The sequence below is a fragment of the Pelodiscus sinensis genome, chromosome 15 (assembly GCF_052426305.1).
Source record: "Pelodiscus sinensis isolate ZL-2025 chromosome 15, ASM5242630v1, whole genome shotgun sequence".
NCBI lineage: Eukaryota > Metazoa > Chordata > Testudines > Trionychidae > Pelodiscus > Pelodiscus sinensis.
In genome coordinates, this window is record NC_143066.1 from 7854372 (window position 1) to 7873466 (window position 19095).

The following is a 19095-nucleotide window of genomic DNA, read 5'->3' on the forward strand; positions in this document are numbered from 1 at the left end:
AAGAGGGGGGCTTTGCGCAAAAAGGAGCCATCTACACGCAAAAGCCTCTTGCGCAAAAACGGCTGCTAGTTAATTATGCAAATGAAGCACAGTGATCATAGAATCATAGAGCTGGAAGAGATCTTAGGAGGTCATCAAGGCCAGCCCCCTGCCCAAGGTAGGACCAATCCCAACTAAATCAACCCAGCCAGGGCTTTGTCAAGCTGAGACTTAAAAACTTCTGTGATTTTTCCAGTCTGGGGTGTGAGATGTTCTACTCTGTGCTTCATTTGCATAAGCTTTTGCGGAAGAAAGCTGCAGTATAGACATAGCCTAGGTTTGTTCTATGGCTTTAACATGAAATCCACACAAGTCCAAATTGGCTCCTAAGTGGCTCCTAAGATTGTAACTTTTTATCGTACAATATATTTTAGAAATGTGCATCTGTCTGTCTATCAGTGAGTCCATTTGTTTAAGAGCTCCTAAACGATAAGAGTTAGGGCCACCAGATTTGGTATGCAGCTTCCTCTTCATATAGCGTAAAGCAAGGTCAGGGTTTGGTTGTGCCAGGACAATGGGATGTACATGGAATGTGATTGTTTCTCATCAAACAGACAGGGAGGGGGGTAAGAGCAGGGACAGTTACACTCACGAATGACCACTGGGGGGTCAGCAAGTGCTACAGCCCCGTGGAACGGCCACTGGCCAGCAGCACGGCTCCCGTGACCCCGTCCTGCACTGGGGAGCAGCTGTTGGCCGCCGCTCTGCGCCCACAGCCCTGGGCTACCTCCTGGCTACCGTGCTGTGTGTCCCCTGCTGCTCTGAGCTAGCCCCAGGGAGAAGCGGGGGAAAGGGTGGCCTGCACAGCCCTAGGGAGAAGCTGGCAGGTGGGTAGCATGACCCCCACTGTCCCGGGCTGACCCTTGGGAGAAGCTGGTAGGCAGTGTGGCCCCTGCCATCCTGGGTTGGCCCCAGCCCTGGGCAATGCTGGGTAAGCCTTGTAGTTAGGAATGACTGTGAGAGGCAAGTGCTGGGTAAGCAGCGTTTCTCAGAAAGGCTGTGATCCAATATCTCCACCTTCACATTCTTAGAACTGAGCTGAGTGCGGTTCACCTGTCCCACACTCCAGGCCGAAAAGAGACTCCAAGAGCAACTGAGGCAGTAAGAGAAACAAAACTGAGCACTGTCAGCTTAGGCCTCTGCTCCACAGTGTCTGAAAAGCGGGAGACAGGGAGGTTTGGGGGCTGGGATGGGCGCCATGCCTCAGCAGGCAGCAGGCACTCAGCTGTGAGCAGCAATACTAACAGTTAGGTCTCTCATAGTACAGTTCATCCTCAAAGCAGGGTACCCATTTCCACTTCTGTTCTACTGAAAGGGAGCTGGAGCCGCCAATTGACTTTGCCCAAGATCACAGCAGTTGCGGCAGGGCAAGGGCTGGAAGCCAAGCCTGTTGTTTCTGTTTGGTGCCTGATCCAATAGACCTCGGTGTCTGTTTGGCACCTAGTTGTTGAGCGTCACTGAAAGCCACCGGGGATCAGGACAGCTAGACCGAGGCTGAGTAACATTATGGTCCCGAGGAATGTTTCCAGCGGCACTGGAGGGAACAGAGCTAGGTGCAAAAGAGCAACTCCAGGGACTGAATTTTGAAATGTACCATGAAGAACTTCACACAAACGTGGTCTGAGTCATTCTAAGCTCCACCCTGACCTGGAATTTCTTCCATAACCCTTTACTCTGCGAAAGAGAAACCATCAAGGACCCCAGTACCAAGTCCAGGACCTTTGCCAGAAAAGAAAGATTAAAGAGATTGAAAATAGGCTGGATTATCAGCCCCTAAGAATGACTTAATAAGCATTATACTGGGACACTGATGCCATCACAATTAAAGGGGCCCTGTCAATTTAATGTTGGTCCCAAATGTAAGCTGGGTTAAAACTAGTCTTTCTTTCTAAAACCTAAAAGGCTAATAGAGATGTCTCCACAAATTACAGAAGATCCCCTCTCAGCTGCACAGTTGGCTTTTAATGTAATGTTTCCTTGCAGCCTTAATAAAAAGGCAGCAACGCGCAGGGAGAGGTGTCTGTGGTTCCACGGGAGCCAGTACGTGTGGGAAACCAGCTTAAAAGCCGACTCCCCACGCCCACTGGCTCCCAGGGAGCTGCCTCCCCCGCATGTAAATGTGTAACCGCTGCAAGTCTTCATAATGTGTGTGCACATGCTCACCTCAGCACTGTCCTTGTGGGCAAGGAACTGTATTCCAAGTGCTGGTCCTTATTTAGTTGCTGGGTTGACATGACTTTAAGAAGGCTATTGTGGTCTAATGGGGAAAATTCAGAGAAGAAACCTGAATAACCCACCTTTTTAGGATTATTTATTTGTGTTGCACTAGAGCTTAGCCAGGGCTAGGACTCTGTTTTGCTAGGGGCTGAAGAAACAGAAGAAAATGATGGTCCCTACGACCCAGAGCCTACCAGGTAAAAATTAACTAATAGTCAATGAGGTGTATTCCCTGTTCAGCCCTTCCGTTGTGCCTGATGTGATGTAGCCCTGGCCTACAGGATGGACCATCTTCAAGCCTCGCCACTGAGCTACAGGCTTCAGGGAGCCTCTAGAGGGCGCTATGGCGAGGAGGAGTTGCAATTCCATGAGCCAGCGAGAGAGCTAGGTTTGGAGTGAGTCCTGGATCTGCCTCCCCCGTTGGGTACCACTTCTCGCTGGCTCTTTCTCACTCTGCTCCATGCTTCTTGCCCTGGGCCCGTGCCTCTTCACCTGCTGGGGGCAGGTCTGTGGGGAGGACCTTGTGCACAAGAGGGGGCAAGCAAGGGCCTGCTCCCCCAGTAATTGGTGGGGTACAGAACTCTGGCCGCAGGACTGTGACAGGAAGAGCTAACTCCTCTGGTCCCAGGGCCATTGCATGACACAGAATGTGCCCCTCCAACAGCTGTCCAATTCTTCATCCCGCCCATGGCCCTGTCCACAGGTAGGTGGGGAGAGGCTGGCATGGACCACATAAGCTCTATACTGGGGGGAGTGGTGGTGGGCTGGCAGCCCCAGGCCATTTGAGTGCCAGTGATTAGTTGGTGCTGAGCAGGGGAGTCAGAGAAGGGTGTAGGCTAGTGGCTGGTCCCTGGTCCCACAGAAAGGGAATCTTAGGAGCTGGGATGGGAAAGAGGAGGGGGATGGGAGTTAGCTGTTCAGAGCTTTAGGGGTGAGCCTGCCCTCCATGGGGTTCAGGATAAGTGTGCAGTCTCCTCCCCATCCACATCTCTGTTAGCTGGCCTTGCCCCCTCCCCCCCATGTCCTGTTCCTGTGTCTGGGAGGGCCTGCTCCCTCGGAAATCAGTAGCACTCTTTTGCCATTTCTCAGCTGACTTCTGTGGCAAAGCCCTTTGTGCATTTCTTTGCCATAATAACATGAGTTTTGAGAGTGCTTTCAGTGGGGCAGGTTTGGGACCACAGCCCTTCATCTTTGTGGCTACCCTCCCCTCTCTCTGTATAGCACTACCCAGCTCAGCCCGTCATCCAAACACATCTCCAGATGCTCCTCCATGTAAGGCCTCTGACTGAGCTCCGCACCTCACATGACTTCTTGCTTGTCCATCTTTGATGTCAGATTTCCCACCTCCCTGTTTTGTCCTTGGCCACATACAGCCCTGAACTTTCCATTCCAGGCCTCCTTTGTGCCTGCCCCCACAAATGGGGCACTAGTGCTGGCGAGCAGCCTGACTCGTAAGCTTTTTACAACAGTAGGATCCTTTTGCATTGGTGAGGCTTATCCGGCCACGTCTTCCCTTCCCAGAAGATCGACGCTGAAGCGGTCCATCTTTCAGAGTTCGATTTAGTGGGTCTAGTAAAGACCCACTAAATCGAATGCTGAGGGCACCCCCGTCGATGCAGAACTCCTTATTTTCGCAAGGGGTAAGGGAAGTTGACAGGTACGTTTCTCCTGTCAACCTACTGCTGTGAGGACAGCGCCAAAGCTTGGCTTCAGGTACGTCGACTCCAGCTATATTTTTTTCACCCATATAGCTGGCATTGCGTACCTTAAGCCAACCTTTGGCTCTAGTGTGGACCTGTCCAGAAATAAGGCTTGAGCTGTATCACAACTTGATGTGTCTGTGGGTAGCAGGAGATTCTTTTCTAGGGGTGTTTGGCGTTTGCAGTTTCTGCTGCGTTAGAAGTAATTGCATAGCACTATGGAAACGTCTTCAGTCTCTTACTACCCAAGTCAGGATCAGTGTGCAGGGACTAGATCTTTCGATTGTGAGAGATGGACCTAGACCTTTGCAATTCTTCAGATCTTTACTTGTGTGTGTGTGTGTGTGTGTGTGTGCGAGCCAACATATGGGAGAGTGGGTGGCTTTGAGGGAGCTTGGGTAGAAGGCTGGTTTTTGCCAGCAATGGAGTTAAAGTAAATATTTTTCCTTATCAAAGTTTGAATGTGTTTGAAACTAATACTGTGAGTAATCACTGATTTTTAATAACCAGATCGGATTTTTGGGGATAAAGGAGGATTTGTAGATACTTTAGCTATATTAAACCATTATTACAATTGATTCATGGACACACAGGAGAAATGAGTGGTTTCAGGTCTTTTTTTACCTAAACAGAGGAACAGCTAGACTCTGCAGTCCTCAAATACACCTCTGTGTTCATTGTGTATGTGTGTGTTACACTATAGTTGTAATTTTCAGCAAATATACAATTTTACATTATTTTTGTCCCATGTTTTGTCCCTGTTGCATTTCTAGATGATATTGTGTAGAAAGATGCATGGGTTACTGTTGGCGTCATCATTAGTATAAATGCCACACAAAGAGGTCTTAGAGCTCTTGATATTCAGAGGAGAGAGATTTATCTCCTCCAAGCCCGTTAATCACAACCCTTGGCCTTGGTAGAAAAGAAATTGTGTCCCCTTGGCTACTGGGGCTGTTAATGTAGTATAGCCATAGCTTTTCTGCTGGGCAGGAGGGGTAATACAATGGCAGATCAGGTGTTTTTGGTTGGGGAGGGGAAGGTTAGCAGTTTGTAGCCTGCATACACAGAAGTGATGGGCTGTGTGTATATCGCAGCACAGAAGAGGGCATGTGGTGACAAATGCTTTGAGAGGGTGTCTAGGGGCAGAGATACTATCCCAGCCACCTGCCTATTCCGACAGCCAGACGGGGACTCTGGGACCGTATCCCATCTTGTTAACTATGTAGTTCGCTGCAGCAGGCCCCCTCGTTCAGGCTTTGTGCAACATGGTGAGAGAGTGAATTCTAGCCTCTGGCTTATCTTATGTTCTGTATCTTGTATTGCCACCTCTAAGGGTGTGTCTAGACTACAGGGTTTTGTTGACAAAAGTGGGCTTTTGTCAACAAAACTATACCTGCGTCTACCCTGCCGCCGCATTCTATCGACAGTAAGTTGACAGAACGCGGCAGTTTTGTCGATGGTGGTAAATCTCATTCTACGAGGAATAATCCCTTTTTTCAATAGTACTCTGTTGAAAAAAGGCGCTATTGCGTGCAAACTGCTTTTTCAAAAGAGAGCGTCTAGACTCTTTTGAAAAAGCAGCTTGCTTTGTCGACAGTACTGGTTGTAGTCTAGACACTCTTTTTCGACAGAGGCTTTGTCGACAGTATCTATCGGCAAAGCCTCTGTCGAAAAAGGTGTGCAGTCTAGATGTACCCTAAGTGTTGGACAATCGCGAGCCACACCCAGAATTCATGGTATGGGCTTAAAACAATGAGGTTCTCAGTTCTTATTCACCTTTATTGATTTGGAACTTTTGGGGGTTACTCTTTTAAGCTTTTCTACACAGTTGTGAGGGGTAAGAGCTTTTGTCCAATAGGTGAGATTCTCGTGTAATCATTTGACTCCAGCAGAGGGGATCTGATGAAAAACACCTCTTATGGTGTTTTTCATAAGAAAACACATCCTTCATGATCACATCCTGCATAGAAGTTAATGAAAAATTGAAGCGGATCAGAATATCCTAAAATGAAATAATTTTTGCCCAACTCTCTCCCATGTGTATGCATGTGGCTTCACTAGCGCCCCGTTATTAGACTGAGAGAGGAATTAACAATAAAATGGCTAGAACTAACAATACTTCTTTGGTAGACAGGCTAACCAGTTAAAGTTGCTGTACTTTCAAAGAGAAAATGTTCTCAGATTACTAAAATGGAAAGAAATGTCCAATATTCAGTTCATATTTCTTGTTGCCTGTGTTTAGTTTTTGCCTTTGCTCACATCTTTTAATGTGAACACACTGATCAATTTCATCTCAGTTTCTAGTCAATTTCACTTTCAGGCTTCTTTTGCATTCCCCGGGCCCAATGCTGCAATGTTGGGGTTACAAACACTGTCTGTGGGACTTAAAAAAAAAAGTCACTGGAATTTTTAAAATCATAGAAATATTTGCATTGCTCTTAGATTTTTTTTAAGAACAGGCTTTACAAAAAATATAACATTGGATCGAATAACATGAGAGTATCCCTTTAAAACAGTTAGGCTGCATCTACATAGCACCCTAAACTTGCACTATTTCGAAATTCAATCGAAATAACGCAAATTGTGTATTTCGAAATTTGGTGCATCTACACAGTGCCACATTTCGAATTAACATGCTGTTTCAAACATCCCTTAACCCTCGAGGAACGAGGGTTACAGGGATGCTGGAATAGCGTGTCTGCTATTTTGAGACTGATCTCGAAGTAGCGGGCACGTGCAAAAGACACAGGGTAGTTATTTCAGGATACTTCCAATAACCCAAAATAGCCCCGCTGTGTAGACGTACCTTTATATATTGACTAGTATGTGGTTAGGTTAAGACAGGCAGCAGGCCGAGCTCTTTAATGGAGGCTGTGAAATGCAAATATGAAAAGGAATGTGAACTTTTTCTCTCTCTTGTGCTTTCCTCCATGCTATGCCCTATGTCTTGAAGCCCTTCCTAGCCCAGACACTTCCTGGAAACTTATGTCTTCTATGCACTGTTAATTCAAATGCTTCTTGGAAACTCATGTCTTCTACGAATCCTGCCAAAACTAACCCAGATCTGAGGAAAAAAACATATTCGGGAAATGCCCCCCCCCTCACTCTCCCATTGTTGTGCCTCGCATAGTGCTCTGCATGATGTTAATGCTTAACAAATAATAATAAACTAAACTAAGGTCGTCCAGTTTTCTTACTAATTAGAAACAGAAAGAGAAAAAGAAAAAGAAACAGCCTTCCCTTGGAAGAGAGGTTTATCTCTCTGTGCCCACTGCCTGTGGTGGGTGCAGCATGCCAGGACAAGAGGATCACACCCTTCATAAAAGTTAATGAGAAATTGAAGTGGGTCACAATGTCCTAAAATGAAATAATTTTGCCTAGCTCTCCCATGTGTGCATTTGTCCCCACGTGGCTCAGAGCCCCATTGTTAGCATGAGAGAGGAATGAATTCACTGTATTTATTTAACCCCGAACTTCCTAAGTGCTGCTCCATCCTCAAGGTCCTGCCTTCCTTCCTCTGAATCCTTCAAGGTGCTTCCTTCCTCTGCATCCAGGCTTGGGCTGTCTTCAGCCCTGGCCCGTGTGAATTTCTGCAGGCACAACTCACATCTGCGGGCTCCCTGGCAGGTGAAGTTCATCAAGCAGTGGAGCCAGTAGTGCAAGGCCCCCTTCAACCTCCGCACTACAGCTGGTGATTGAGTCTCTCTCCACGACTGGGGGCAGTGGTCTCTGAGGAAGAGCGGGCAGAGGCAGTAGGCGATGTGGTGACTCAGGGCGTTTTGTAGGCATCTTCCACCGGCAGACTCCTTTGGAGATCCACCTGTTCTGTCTTGGCTGAGCCACTCGGGAATGATGGTGGAAGGGACACCTCCTGCTGTCCCTCAGGGCATGTCCTCCCTGGGCTGCAGCTTAACTGTGCAGAGAGTCAAGTGACCCCATGATCCCAGCGATCCTGTGCAAGAGTCAAGCCCAGAGGATCCATCGGGCCTGGGCGCTCCCCACATCGCTGCCATGGTTCCATCTCCAGAGCGGTGTGGCTCAGACCAGAACCCGCAGCCTTCGCGGTAGCTTTTGTTATTTCGTGGAACTTTGAAAACACTCTTGGGCATCTCCCTGGGCAAAGCAAAGGAGATAAGTGATTTAAAATAATCTCTGAGCTGCGGCAGATAATCTCCAGTTAATTAATTAGGAGTGTTATTTACAAATGTCTGCTTCAGAAAGATGGTAAGGCAGCTGGTTCATATTTTATGCGGTTTTTGTTTTGCTGGTGGTTCAAGAGAACTCCCTGTCACCACTCCAGAATCATGATGTGTATCATCATATCTCTGTCCCTCGGCTCCAAGGATTGACGTAGATTGTTTTACAGTGCTCTAGAGTGCGCCAGTGTTTGATACACACACAGACGCAATCCAAGCCTTAAGGAAGCTTACAACTGAATGTCAGACCTGATGTAAGGAGTGAAGAGTAGTAAGGAGTTAGGAATGAGTGCACTGGGGAAAGAACAGGGTAGCTTTAGCGCGGGGGTGACATTTTTAGATGTCAATGAATTTTTCACCGTTTTTCTTGTTTTTATGAAAACTGATATGTTTCAAACTTTGAAAAATTTGGAACGGGAATTAACAAAACATTTCTAGGAAGTTTTTTCTCTTGTTCTGGTATGTCTAAGTAACAGCAAGAGAATGACTAAGTCACTCAGGGCATGTCTTCACTAGGAAACTATTTCTAATCTTAACTGATGACACTGGTGATCCCGACTGCTGATCTGGTAAACAAGCAAACTGTTCACCGTAATTGCCCCTATATGAGCAATTAAGTTGGCAATCAGCTAAAATCACGGTTAGTTCATTTAAACTCGGCTATTATGTAAAACCAACTGTTTATTGCTGTACCACTGTAGTATTGCTGTCTCACAATATTGCTGTTGTATTGTTGCTGTACACCATTTACAATGGACATAGCATTGCTAAACTGTTTAACCATCACAGGTTAAAAATCAAGAAACAAATTGCAACAAAGAACATAAAAAAAAGAGAAAAACAAATGGGTTTTAAAAAAAAGATATATAAAAGCACACACAAAAAATTCAGTTGCATCAAACTACAAATTGGGGAAAGAAATTCCCTGTTATTACCTGTCACGATTTGGATTAGTGACCGCATCCGAGGCACAGATTATTCAAAATCATTTTGTTCAGTATCTGGATACCAACACTAAATCCTGACACAGTAATAATTAATAAAATTGGTCACTGTCCAGTCAGTGGGTTATCTGAAAGACAGCATCTATAAAAAACAACTAAATCTGTCAGCTACTGGTGTGTCACAAAGCGTTGCAACCAATGAACGAGAAAAGCTAGCCCTTTCTGGTTCCTGCCCAGCAAAGCTTATCCCAAAGGGTGGCAACCAGCGGTAAGGGTAACCATAACATAAACGAACAGTACTAAGTAGTAACTAATTAGAAAAAAAAATTATAAAGGCCTTATTTATAATGTCACTACTCCACATTTTTGTTTATTTCTTTATGTACATAATCCTGTGGGACACACTGTAACATGGCTTATGCCAATATTCTAAATCACTTAAAACACTCAGCCTCCTATGAATAATAATAAAATTGGTAATTATAAATGCCCTAATAGAAGTGCGGTGCTATCTGCAGTACCACAAGGGCCAAATCACAATATCAAATTAAAAAACCATTTGTTATAAGGTTGGGTCATTCATACACATACGTACTATGCCCAAATACACTACAAATATATACACCATTTCCATATTTGTTATTTAAGAGGGCTTCTAAAACTCAATCAAATAACTACATTCCTCAGTCATGGTCCCAGGGCCTAACATCCCCAAGCCCACCATAAAAAAAGTAACATAACTGGAAAATAAAATCTGTCCATCAGTCGTACGAGGAAATGTGCAAACTAAGGAACAAATGGGGCATAAATGTGTAAACAATAGAACAAGGTGTCCATATGACAGTGATTAGCCCACTGGGTCACCTTCAGTTCCTTCATTATGCTTTTCTGCAGAGGAGGGCAAAGGGGCCTCCACGGGCTGGATCCGGCCTGCCAAGAGGGTAGATCTGGCTTGCGGATGCTTGCCAATCCTCTGCTGCCAGGCCAATCAGGGCTTGGGAGTGGGAGGGGCACACAAAGTCTCTCACTCCCTGCCCCCACACTGCAAGCCCCATGTGCCCTTTGCAGGATGGGGGCAGGGAGCAAGAGACTTTGTGTGCTCCTCCCGCCCCCAGGCCCTGATTGGCCTGAGGGTGGGGGAGCTCGCAAAATCTCCTCTTGACCTGCAAAGAGGCAGGTGCCTAGAGGAAACTGCCAGCTGTTCTGAACAGCAATAAACCTGCTTGGGTGATTTCGATCCTTATCTAATTTGTGGTCTCTGGGGGCTCTCTTGAAAGTCTGTCGTGTTAGCTAATTGCTCATGGTTAATGCGCTCGACAGGAAGCAAGTGCATGCGTGCACGCAGCCAAAAGTTCATCATCATTAACAAAGTAAAGAACCTGTCAAAATCTCATTGGAACAACCCCGAATCTTAACTGACCGGTGCCGTCGCTCAGTGTTGGGCTGGCCCGGACTGAGGTCTCAGGTGTGAGCCTAAGAGCCCCTGGCTGACTGGCAAAGGCTGTTCAGTCAGAGTAACTCCGCCTGGTGCCCTGCGTTCATGGCGTCTGTCTATAAAGCAGGGCTGGGCAAAAGGCTGTCGGCAGGCCAGATCCGGCCCACCACGCACTCTGATCTGGCCCCCGGGGAGGCGCAAGCCCTTTCAATAGCTGCTATTTAAAAGGCCTGCACCTGCCAGGTGGCTGCTACCCGTGGACTTGCAGCTGCCTGATAGGCGTGAGCCCTTTAAATGGAAGCAATGGAAAGAGCTCCTGGCCTGCCACTCCCCTGCCCCCAGGCCAATCAAGACCGGGGGGCGGAGGGAGTGTGCAAAGTCTCCTCCCCCTGCCGGGGCACAGGGCACCAGAGGGAACCGCCAGCTGTTCAAAACAGCTGGCGGTTCTCTCTATGCACTGCATGCCCCTGGCAGGGCGAGGATCGGGGGAGGGGGCTAAGACTTTATGTGCTCTCTTGCCCCCAAGCCAATCAGGGTCGGTAAGGGGTGAAGTCTCCTGGCCTCTCCCCTTCCAACCGAGGCCCTGTCCCTTCCTGGCTGGCCTGAGACCACTTCAGAAATTCCTGAAGTGGCCTCACTTCAAAAAATATTGCTCTGCCATAAAAGATGTCGTGTAAGATCTGTCTGTCCCCCCCCCCCCCACGCCTCCCCTGCACTTCTACTCCTCCCTCCCAGCATCTTCACAGTGCCACAAATCACCTGATTCGCGCTCTGTCCCACTCCACCCACTCCCTCCCTGAGCTTGAACAGCTGTGAATCAGCTGATGCTTTGTGTTCCAGCTCCGGGACAGAGGGGCGGGAAGTGGGTCACAGCATAAATCTGGCGATTTGTGGCTCTCCGAAAGTGCTGGGAGGGAGGAGGAGGAGTAGGAAGTGCAGGGCTCTAGTGTGCGAGAGGTGCAGGGTGTAAACAGGGGGTCCATGGGCCACAGGTTGCCCACTACTGATTAGTTAGATTTGCAAACCTCCATCAAGATCCTTTCGCATGGCATGAAGGTCACAGATCTGCTGTGGAGCCTCCTTGGAAAAACTATTGATCAAAAAAGAGTCCTGCTGATTGGGATTTTTCAGAGGTGTTCGAGGAGGAAGCGTTGGACATAAGGAGCCCAGGAGGCTGCTTTCCTAGTGGAACTACAATGTCCCCTGTGTGTGTGTGTGGGGGGGGGATAGGATTGAACCTTCCTTGGTGTATTACCTGCCTTCTGAATAACCCCCCCCCCCCATTCCTGCCTTGGATTCAGAGCAGTCAAAAGTCTGGTCAGTGGATCTGTGGGAAGATTTGTTAATTGAAGCCAGTGTTCTTAATCCCATGGTCCACAATCCCGAGCCTGAGAATTGGGATTTAATGAGCCCGCGGCAAATCAGTTTCCTCTGCCTCTTCCTGCCAAGCAGCTTATGTAGTTCAGCATGGCCGTGTGTTATTTCAAAATAACACCAGCTCTGCCAGACGTGTGTCGTGGGGTCCAGTCACCGAGGAATCTCAAAGCTCTTACTCTGCTCTTCACACAGAAATCTCTCGAATGCTACGCAGGGATGCTCGGCTCCGATTTGGGGCTATGCACTTGCTCTTATGTATGACTTCAGTGGTATAAAGAGGCTGGAAGCCACGTAGATCGCTTCCCCGCCAAGGAATTCCCATGGTGGCCTGGAGGAATTTACTGAGAAAGCTCAGTTGGCATTGAGATGGCACGGCTTGCTTTAGGTGAGGTGATCTGAGCTGGCGTACACAGATGGATGCAACAAAGAAAGAGCCGTGCCAGACGGAATTATTGGGACGCTCCTGTGTGGAATTTTGCTGCTGGGAATTCTCCAAGGCCCTGCCAGGACACCAGCTGTAATCCCTCAATATGGCTAGAGTCCTGAATGTGAGGTGCCCAGCTTTTCAACATGAAAACGTGGGACACTTCTGTGGCACTGCTGTGCCGGGTTGTGGAATAGTCGTGTGCCCTGCGTTCTGGTTCCTGTCTCCGGTCTGCTCTGCCCAAGTCACAAATGCTCCCTCTTTAAGCAGGATCTCTACTGCTTCTGCTAAGGGGCTTTATCTCTGTGACGCTGCCACCAGAGGGTGCCCTGCAACATGTGCCAAACGGCGAATGTGAACAGGGACGTTTCTCTTCCCCGTGTTAAGTCCAGCGCTGGGTTGGACACTTCTGTTGTGGCAGGAGTTGAAGATCTCTTCCCCCCCGACCTCCCACCCTGGGGGGGGTGAAGGTGCTATTGTCCTGTCCACAAAAAGTGATCAGAGACCTTAGGCCTAGGTGTTTGGCATTTATCCACCAGCAGAACTGGATTTAGATGACTTTGTCTAGGGGAAGTGATTTGATGGGGAGGTCTCTGGAGACATTTCTGAGCTCCAGGTTCCTTGGCTACTCTACTCCATGGCAGTTGAGTTGTGTGTGCTCTGTTCATCACTTGTGGCTCAAGCTGTGTCCTTGGGCACCCAGGTCAGAAACTGTTGTTTCTGCTCTCTCAGTGGCTGACTCCCAAGCCCAGGCAGTTCACAGGCTGGGCCCACCAACCAGGCTACATGGTTGCAAGGCGTGCCCTCTCCCCAAACGTTTCTACAACCCACACGCTGCTTCCACACGTTTTTGGCAAGGAGAGGCGAATGAAGGAGCTGGTGAGTGCTGTAGAATCACAGAAAGGTGAGGCTGGAAGGGACTGAGAGGTGCCTATATATCCTGAGGCAGGATCAAGTAAAGCAAGACCCTCTTTGACAGGTGTTTGTCCAGCCTGTTCCTAAAAGCCACCAGTGACGGAGGTTCCAAAACCTCCCTGAATTGGAAGCTTGTTCTGATGCTTAATTAGTCTTAAAGTTTTTCCTAATATCTAACCAAGATCTCTCTTGCTGCAGGTTAAGCCCATTATTTCTTGTTGCACCTTGAATGGACAAGGAGAACAATTGATCATAGTTCTATTTGTGTGTAGCGTATTTGAAGTAAGGATGTTAAATATCAGTTAATTTACTAGTTGAGTAGTCAATGGAATTTCCATCGACTACTCGACTAGTTGATAGGCACTTCTGCATTCTGCCTTTGAAATGTGCAAGAGCCCCGGCGGGAACTCTGCGTGCAGCCTGAGCTAGCGGAAAGTCCCACTTTCTCCGGCTCCACATGCTTTGAAATGCACAAGAGCCAAAGGGCTCATGTGCATTTCAAAACGGAAGCGCCCATGTGGAGCCCAGAGTCAGTGGGACTTCCCGCTGGCCCCAGGCTGCACGCGGTGTTCATTTCAAAGCGGAAGTGCCTGAATGGAGTCTGGGATTAGCGGGGGACTCAGAGTCCCCCACTGACCCCAGGCTCCATGTGACGCTGCCACTTTGAAATATGGAGCCAGGGTCAGCTCGGGATTCCCCAGCTGATCCCGGGCGCTGCGTGGCATTTCCACGGAACCTGGGATCAGCTGGGGACTCCCCAGCTGACTCCAGTTTCCATGGAAATGCCGGATGGAGCCCGGGGTCAGCTAGGGAGTCCCCAGCTGACCCCGGGCTTCACGCGGTGCTGCCACTTTGAAATGCCACCACGGCGTTTCAAAGTGGCAGTGCCGCATGGGAGCCCTTACTGGGGCAGCAAAGGGGGGGAGGGGAGCGACTAGTCAATTTGACTATCCAATAAGCATTTGCACATTGGATACTCAACTAGTCGACTGGTCCTTAACATCCTTAATGTAAAGACCCTTCTCATGTCTCCACTTTTCACAAGACTAAACTTGCCCAGGTTTTTTTAACCTTTCCTGTGAGGATAGATTTTCTAAACCTGTTGTCATTATTGTTTGCTCTCTTCTGGACTCTCTGCAATCCTTCCACATCTTTCCTAAAATGTCCCACCCAGAACTGGACACAGGACTCCAGCTAAGGCCTCATCCGAATAGGACAACTACCACCTGTGTCATATATACGACAATCCAGAGTGAGATCAGCTTGGTTTTGCAACTTTTCTAGGTTATCAACTCGTATTCAATTTGTGATCCACTATAACCCCCAGATCCCCATCAGCAGCACTGCCACCTAAGCAGTTCTTCCCCATTTTGTAGTTGGGCATTTCCGTATTGACTTTCATCTTGTCAATTTCAGACCCCGTCTTTATTTAATTGTTGGAGTAGCTAAATTCCCTCATTGCTAGCAAATCTTGTTTTGGATATTTCTGTTGTTTGTTCTAGAACTCCTTTGTCTACCTCCTCTTTCTGATTTGGTGGTCTGTAGTAATCCACTACCATGAAGTCACCCCTATTTTTTCTCCTTTGATTGGTCTGCCTCTCACCTCCATTTGGTCCTCAAAACAAGTGTGTATATATATATATATACATTTTCTAATGCAACATTACCTTTCTTTTTTCCTGCCTGTCCTTCCTGAACAAGCTATACCCTCTCATTCAATATTATTCCAGTCAAGAAATTTATCCTGCCAAATCTCTCTGATGCCAATTAAGTTGTAATTTAGCATACATACTAAAACTTCTAGTTCTTCCTGTTTGGCATACTCTAAGCAAATTCCTCCATTGAGTTCCCTCTTGTTGCTCCTGTGATGCCATTGTAATTTTTATTCCCCCCCTCAAATATTTAGCCCCTCTGTTAAAGTCACCTATTTTATGCTTATCTGTGGGTAGCTCTAGCTCTTCCCCTTCTTGGTCAATTGGACCCTGTCACTTCCAAGCAGTCCTCCTTCCCAGAACAGCATCCCATAATCCAGGTGTCATGCTCTCCCCCAATGCTTTATGAAAATTGATTTATGATATGAATATGCATAACTTGAAGATACTTCGTGCAAAATGCATCCTGTAACCTATCAATTTTAAAGTTACAATCTGCTGAATGGAAATATCACATTTTTGTGCATGCATCATTCTTGTATGTGAAGTTAAAAATAGGAAGTGTGCATCTGTTTTTAATTCTGAATGTGCTAATGAGGACCATTAATGATATGTTAGGAACTTAATGGCTCAGTACTCGAACCAATGACCCATGAATGGTTTTATTTTTCCCAAATAAGCCCAAACTGTGGTTGGTCCTAGAAAGATGTGTGACCATGCCACCTGGTACTAGAATCTATCTTGAATCTGGTACTTTTCCATGGAGATGGGGAGACCGAACAACGGGTTCCTGCCCTGGGGAAAAATCTATTTAAGGAATTGAGCTTCCCAGCCTTGAGGACAAGTGTCTCTTCCTCCTTCTCAGCCATTGGGGTCTGCTCCTCACTTCCTGTTGCCAGTTCAGCACACTGTTTCTTGACCATGATGGACAGAGGACCTGGATTGGGATGGAGCACTGTCTACTGCCCAAGGTGGCCAACAGCCAGTCTCCTCTCTGCAGAACAGCCACTGGCACTCCTCTGACTTGGGGTGCTGTTGTAATCATCTAGTTGGCTTGCATCCTCCATCCCAGATATTTCCACGTGTCCCGTTGATGAAGCCCGCTAAGAGAATTTGCTGTTTGAGAGAGTGATTGCCATGTTTGTGCGGAATTGTCCCAACATTGGCCGGCATTGTTGAAACCCTGGGGAAGTATCATTGTCCCAAATATTAATTATTTGTATGTGACTATGTCTTGGATTTACCTTGTGTGTAAATCAAAGGCTTCATCCTCCAGGAGAAATCTGTGGAATCAAGTTGGGGGTGAAGGGGAGGTGTATTTGACATTGGTTGGCTGCTCTGGGAGTTGTCAATCTCCATCCCCTCCCCTCCCCCTGGTAGCGCTGTTCTGTGGAAGTTTTGTCTGGCACTAGCTGCTGTGTAATCGAGTGACTTTTCTTCCTAGGTATTAAGGTCATTGGTGGTGTCAGGGAGTTGACAAGAGAAGAATATGGCGTTTATGTAAAGAGGATCCTACCAGGGGGCGTGGCTTATGCTGACGGTGAGTGAGGAGCCATGGGCAGTCGAGTAGTGATACTATATTTGCTCACATCATGCAGTTATACTGAGCCTATTGCTGAAGCTTCTTCCTTAACCTGCTTCTAGATCTTCTGGCAAACGATTTTCAGTGTTTAAGGCTGACCATGCTCTCTTGGGTCTCAGGTGTTTAGATCATCACTCCACCCCGTGCCCTGAGACATATCCATGCTACACTGCCGATTCACTGCAATGTAGGGTTCCGCTTTTAAAAACGAATAACATCCGTGTGCTGGCTCCAGTCCACAAAGAGACACTTGTTTGATTTTTGCTTGCTCTTCTCTCAGGTGAACGTCCAGCAAGTCCCTTCTGAGTAAAAGGGAGCAGGAAATGGACAGAATTCTCAGAATTTGACCCTTTTGAACCAGAGCCAGCATTGTTTCTTCCCTTCTGTTGATCCACTAACAAATGGATCTAACACTCCCGACATATAAACACTAGCATCCCCAGATTCAGAAGCAATTCTAGAGCCCTCAAGCCCTGCATGTTGTGATATGCCTTTATGCTTTCCAGGGAATTAAAGCAGAGGGCAGGAAATTAATCATCCCTTCAATGCTTCCTGGTTTCTTTGTTTAGGACGTTTGCAGCCAGGAGACCAGATCTTGGAGGTCAATGGAGATTCCCTGATTGGAGTCACAAGTGAGAGGTACCATAGCCAAACACATTCATTCCAGTTCCATGAAAACCAGTAGTGTGTACTGGGGAACAGCTGGCATGAAAAACGTTGCAGTGTTGTTGCGGTTCATGATCTGTCCATAAACAATGGGCTTCTAGTTCTAGTGCTGTCTATCCAAGCTCCTTTCCTAGAACGGCATCCCTGTAAAGCTCTTCTGTCAAGAAGAACTTCCTTGTAATGGAGCAAAGGACCCAAACTGTATTGGAAGGGACTTTAACCTTCACCCGGAATGCAAACTCAACCTGAACCTACCCACCCTCTGAAGTCAGAAGTGCAGATAACGTCATTGCCCCAGCATTTTTACTTTCCCACTTTGTGCAATAACTGTGCACCGGACCCTGTGCAAACACAGTACAAGTCGTCTGATTCTGGGCTGTGCCTCTTGTGTAAGATAGTAAAGGCCTAGGTTGGATATTAGTTAAAACTATTTCACTAGGAGGGTGCTGAAGCACTGGAATGTATTACCTAGGGAGGTGGTGGAATCTCCATCCCTAGAGGTTTTTAAGTCTCGGCTTGACAAAGCCCTGGCTGGGTTGATTGAGTTGGATTGGTCCTGCCTAGGGCAGGGGGCTGGACTTGATGGCTCTTGAGGTCTGTTCCAGCCCTAGGATTCTATGATTCTATAAACCAGCTATGAACCTCCAGGCTCTGGGATGCTCCAGGAGTCTAAACGGCCCCGGGCATAAGTCAGGTTATTCCAGGGGGCTGCAATACCTTCTGGTAGTTCTCCATGGCACACGATGAGCTGCTTCGCATCCCAGAATTGCTACAGTGCTGAGTGCTCTGGACAGTCCCCCTCCTGCCTCTGGTAGGCCCCCATCCTCAAGCCCCATTTCCCAGCATGCCCCTCTGCTAGCAGCCAGGCAGGAGAACAGCCAGTGTGGCATTGTGTGCATGGACCCAATATGGCTTCGCCTGTGGGCTGCAGTCTGCCCCACGTCTCTGTGTGCCAAGAGGGTCACAGCATAACTGAAACACTCGCAGTGCACGCATCAGGCACGGGAATTTTCTCAGAGAAAAGCTTGATGGTTAAAATGTCCAGGGGCGTGTGTTGTTCTTCAAACAGCTTAGTACATTTGTGGCTGCCTCGGAGTTTTTCATTGTTATGGTGCTGCCCAAAACACCTACATGGAGACCTGGCAAATGGCAGGCTCTGGTCCCTTTTGCGTTAGGTGACAGAAAATCCCCATTAGATTTTAGCAGTACATGGCCCATGGCACATACAGAGAGACTTACCTGTGTCTATCTAATAGAGAACAGGCGCACGCTCTGTGGGCTTGATACATGAGTGTGGTAGGGCTGATATGAATGGAGATTGCCTATCTCCTAGAACTGGAAGGGACCTTGAAAGGTCATCAAGTCCAGTCCTCTGCCTTCACAGCAGGACCAAGTACCATCCCTGACAGATTTTTTGCCCCCAAATCCCTAAATGGCCTCCTCAAGGATTGAACTCACAACCCTGGGTCTGAATCCGGCCATGCGTGAGGGAAGGAAGGTTCACTGTGTAGACGGTAGCTAGGAAATATATGCTCTTAGGTTAGTCATGTTATTTGTGGGTCCCTGGCTCATGCAGCAGTGAGGAAACTTGGTCTGTGATTTACCTCCCCTCCAGCTCTTCTGCAGGACAAGAGAATCGGGGGAGGGGGGTGCACCTGGGAGATGTTCTGTCTGTCAGTGGCCCCTGCCAAAAAGCTGCCATTGAGGTTTGCCCAATACCCGGCTCACTGTTGAGCTTGACACGCTGATGTGTGAGCCCTTTGACAAGTGACCGCTTGTCCACTTCTTGCACCTGATAGTCCTTCTTGTCTTTCTTCAGAGCTGTGGATATTCTCCGGACAGCCTCCGCCACCAGCCACATGCGCCTTCTCATAGCTCGAGACGACGATGCCAGGTGAAATTTCATTGTATTCCACCAGGGGGACGTGGCGGGGGAATTTGTTTGCAC

The 19095-nt window shown here is 47.8% G+C and overlaps 1 protein-coding gene across 1 annotated transcript in view; it reads left to right on the forward strand.

Moving 5' to 3' along the window:
* Positions 1-19095, forward strand: part of LOC102446363 (syntaxin-binding protein 4-like) — a 105236-nt gene that overhangs the window by 40509 nt on the left and 45632 nt on the right. Inside the window, exons 3-5 of the mRNA XM_075899243.2 lie at positions 16344-16439; positions 17051-17120; positions 18967-19041. Of these exons, the coding sequence (XP_075755358.2) occupies positions 16344-16439; positions 17051-17120; positions 18967-19041 (241 nt within the window). The remainder of the gene's footprint in view (positions 1-16343; positions 16440-17050; positions 17121-18966; positions 19042-19095) is intronic.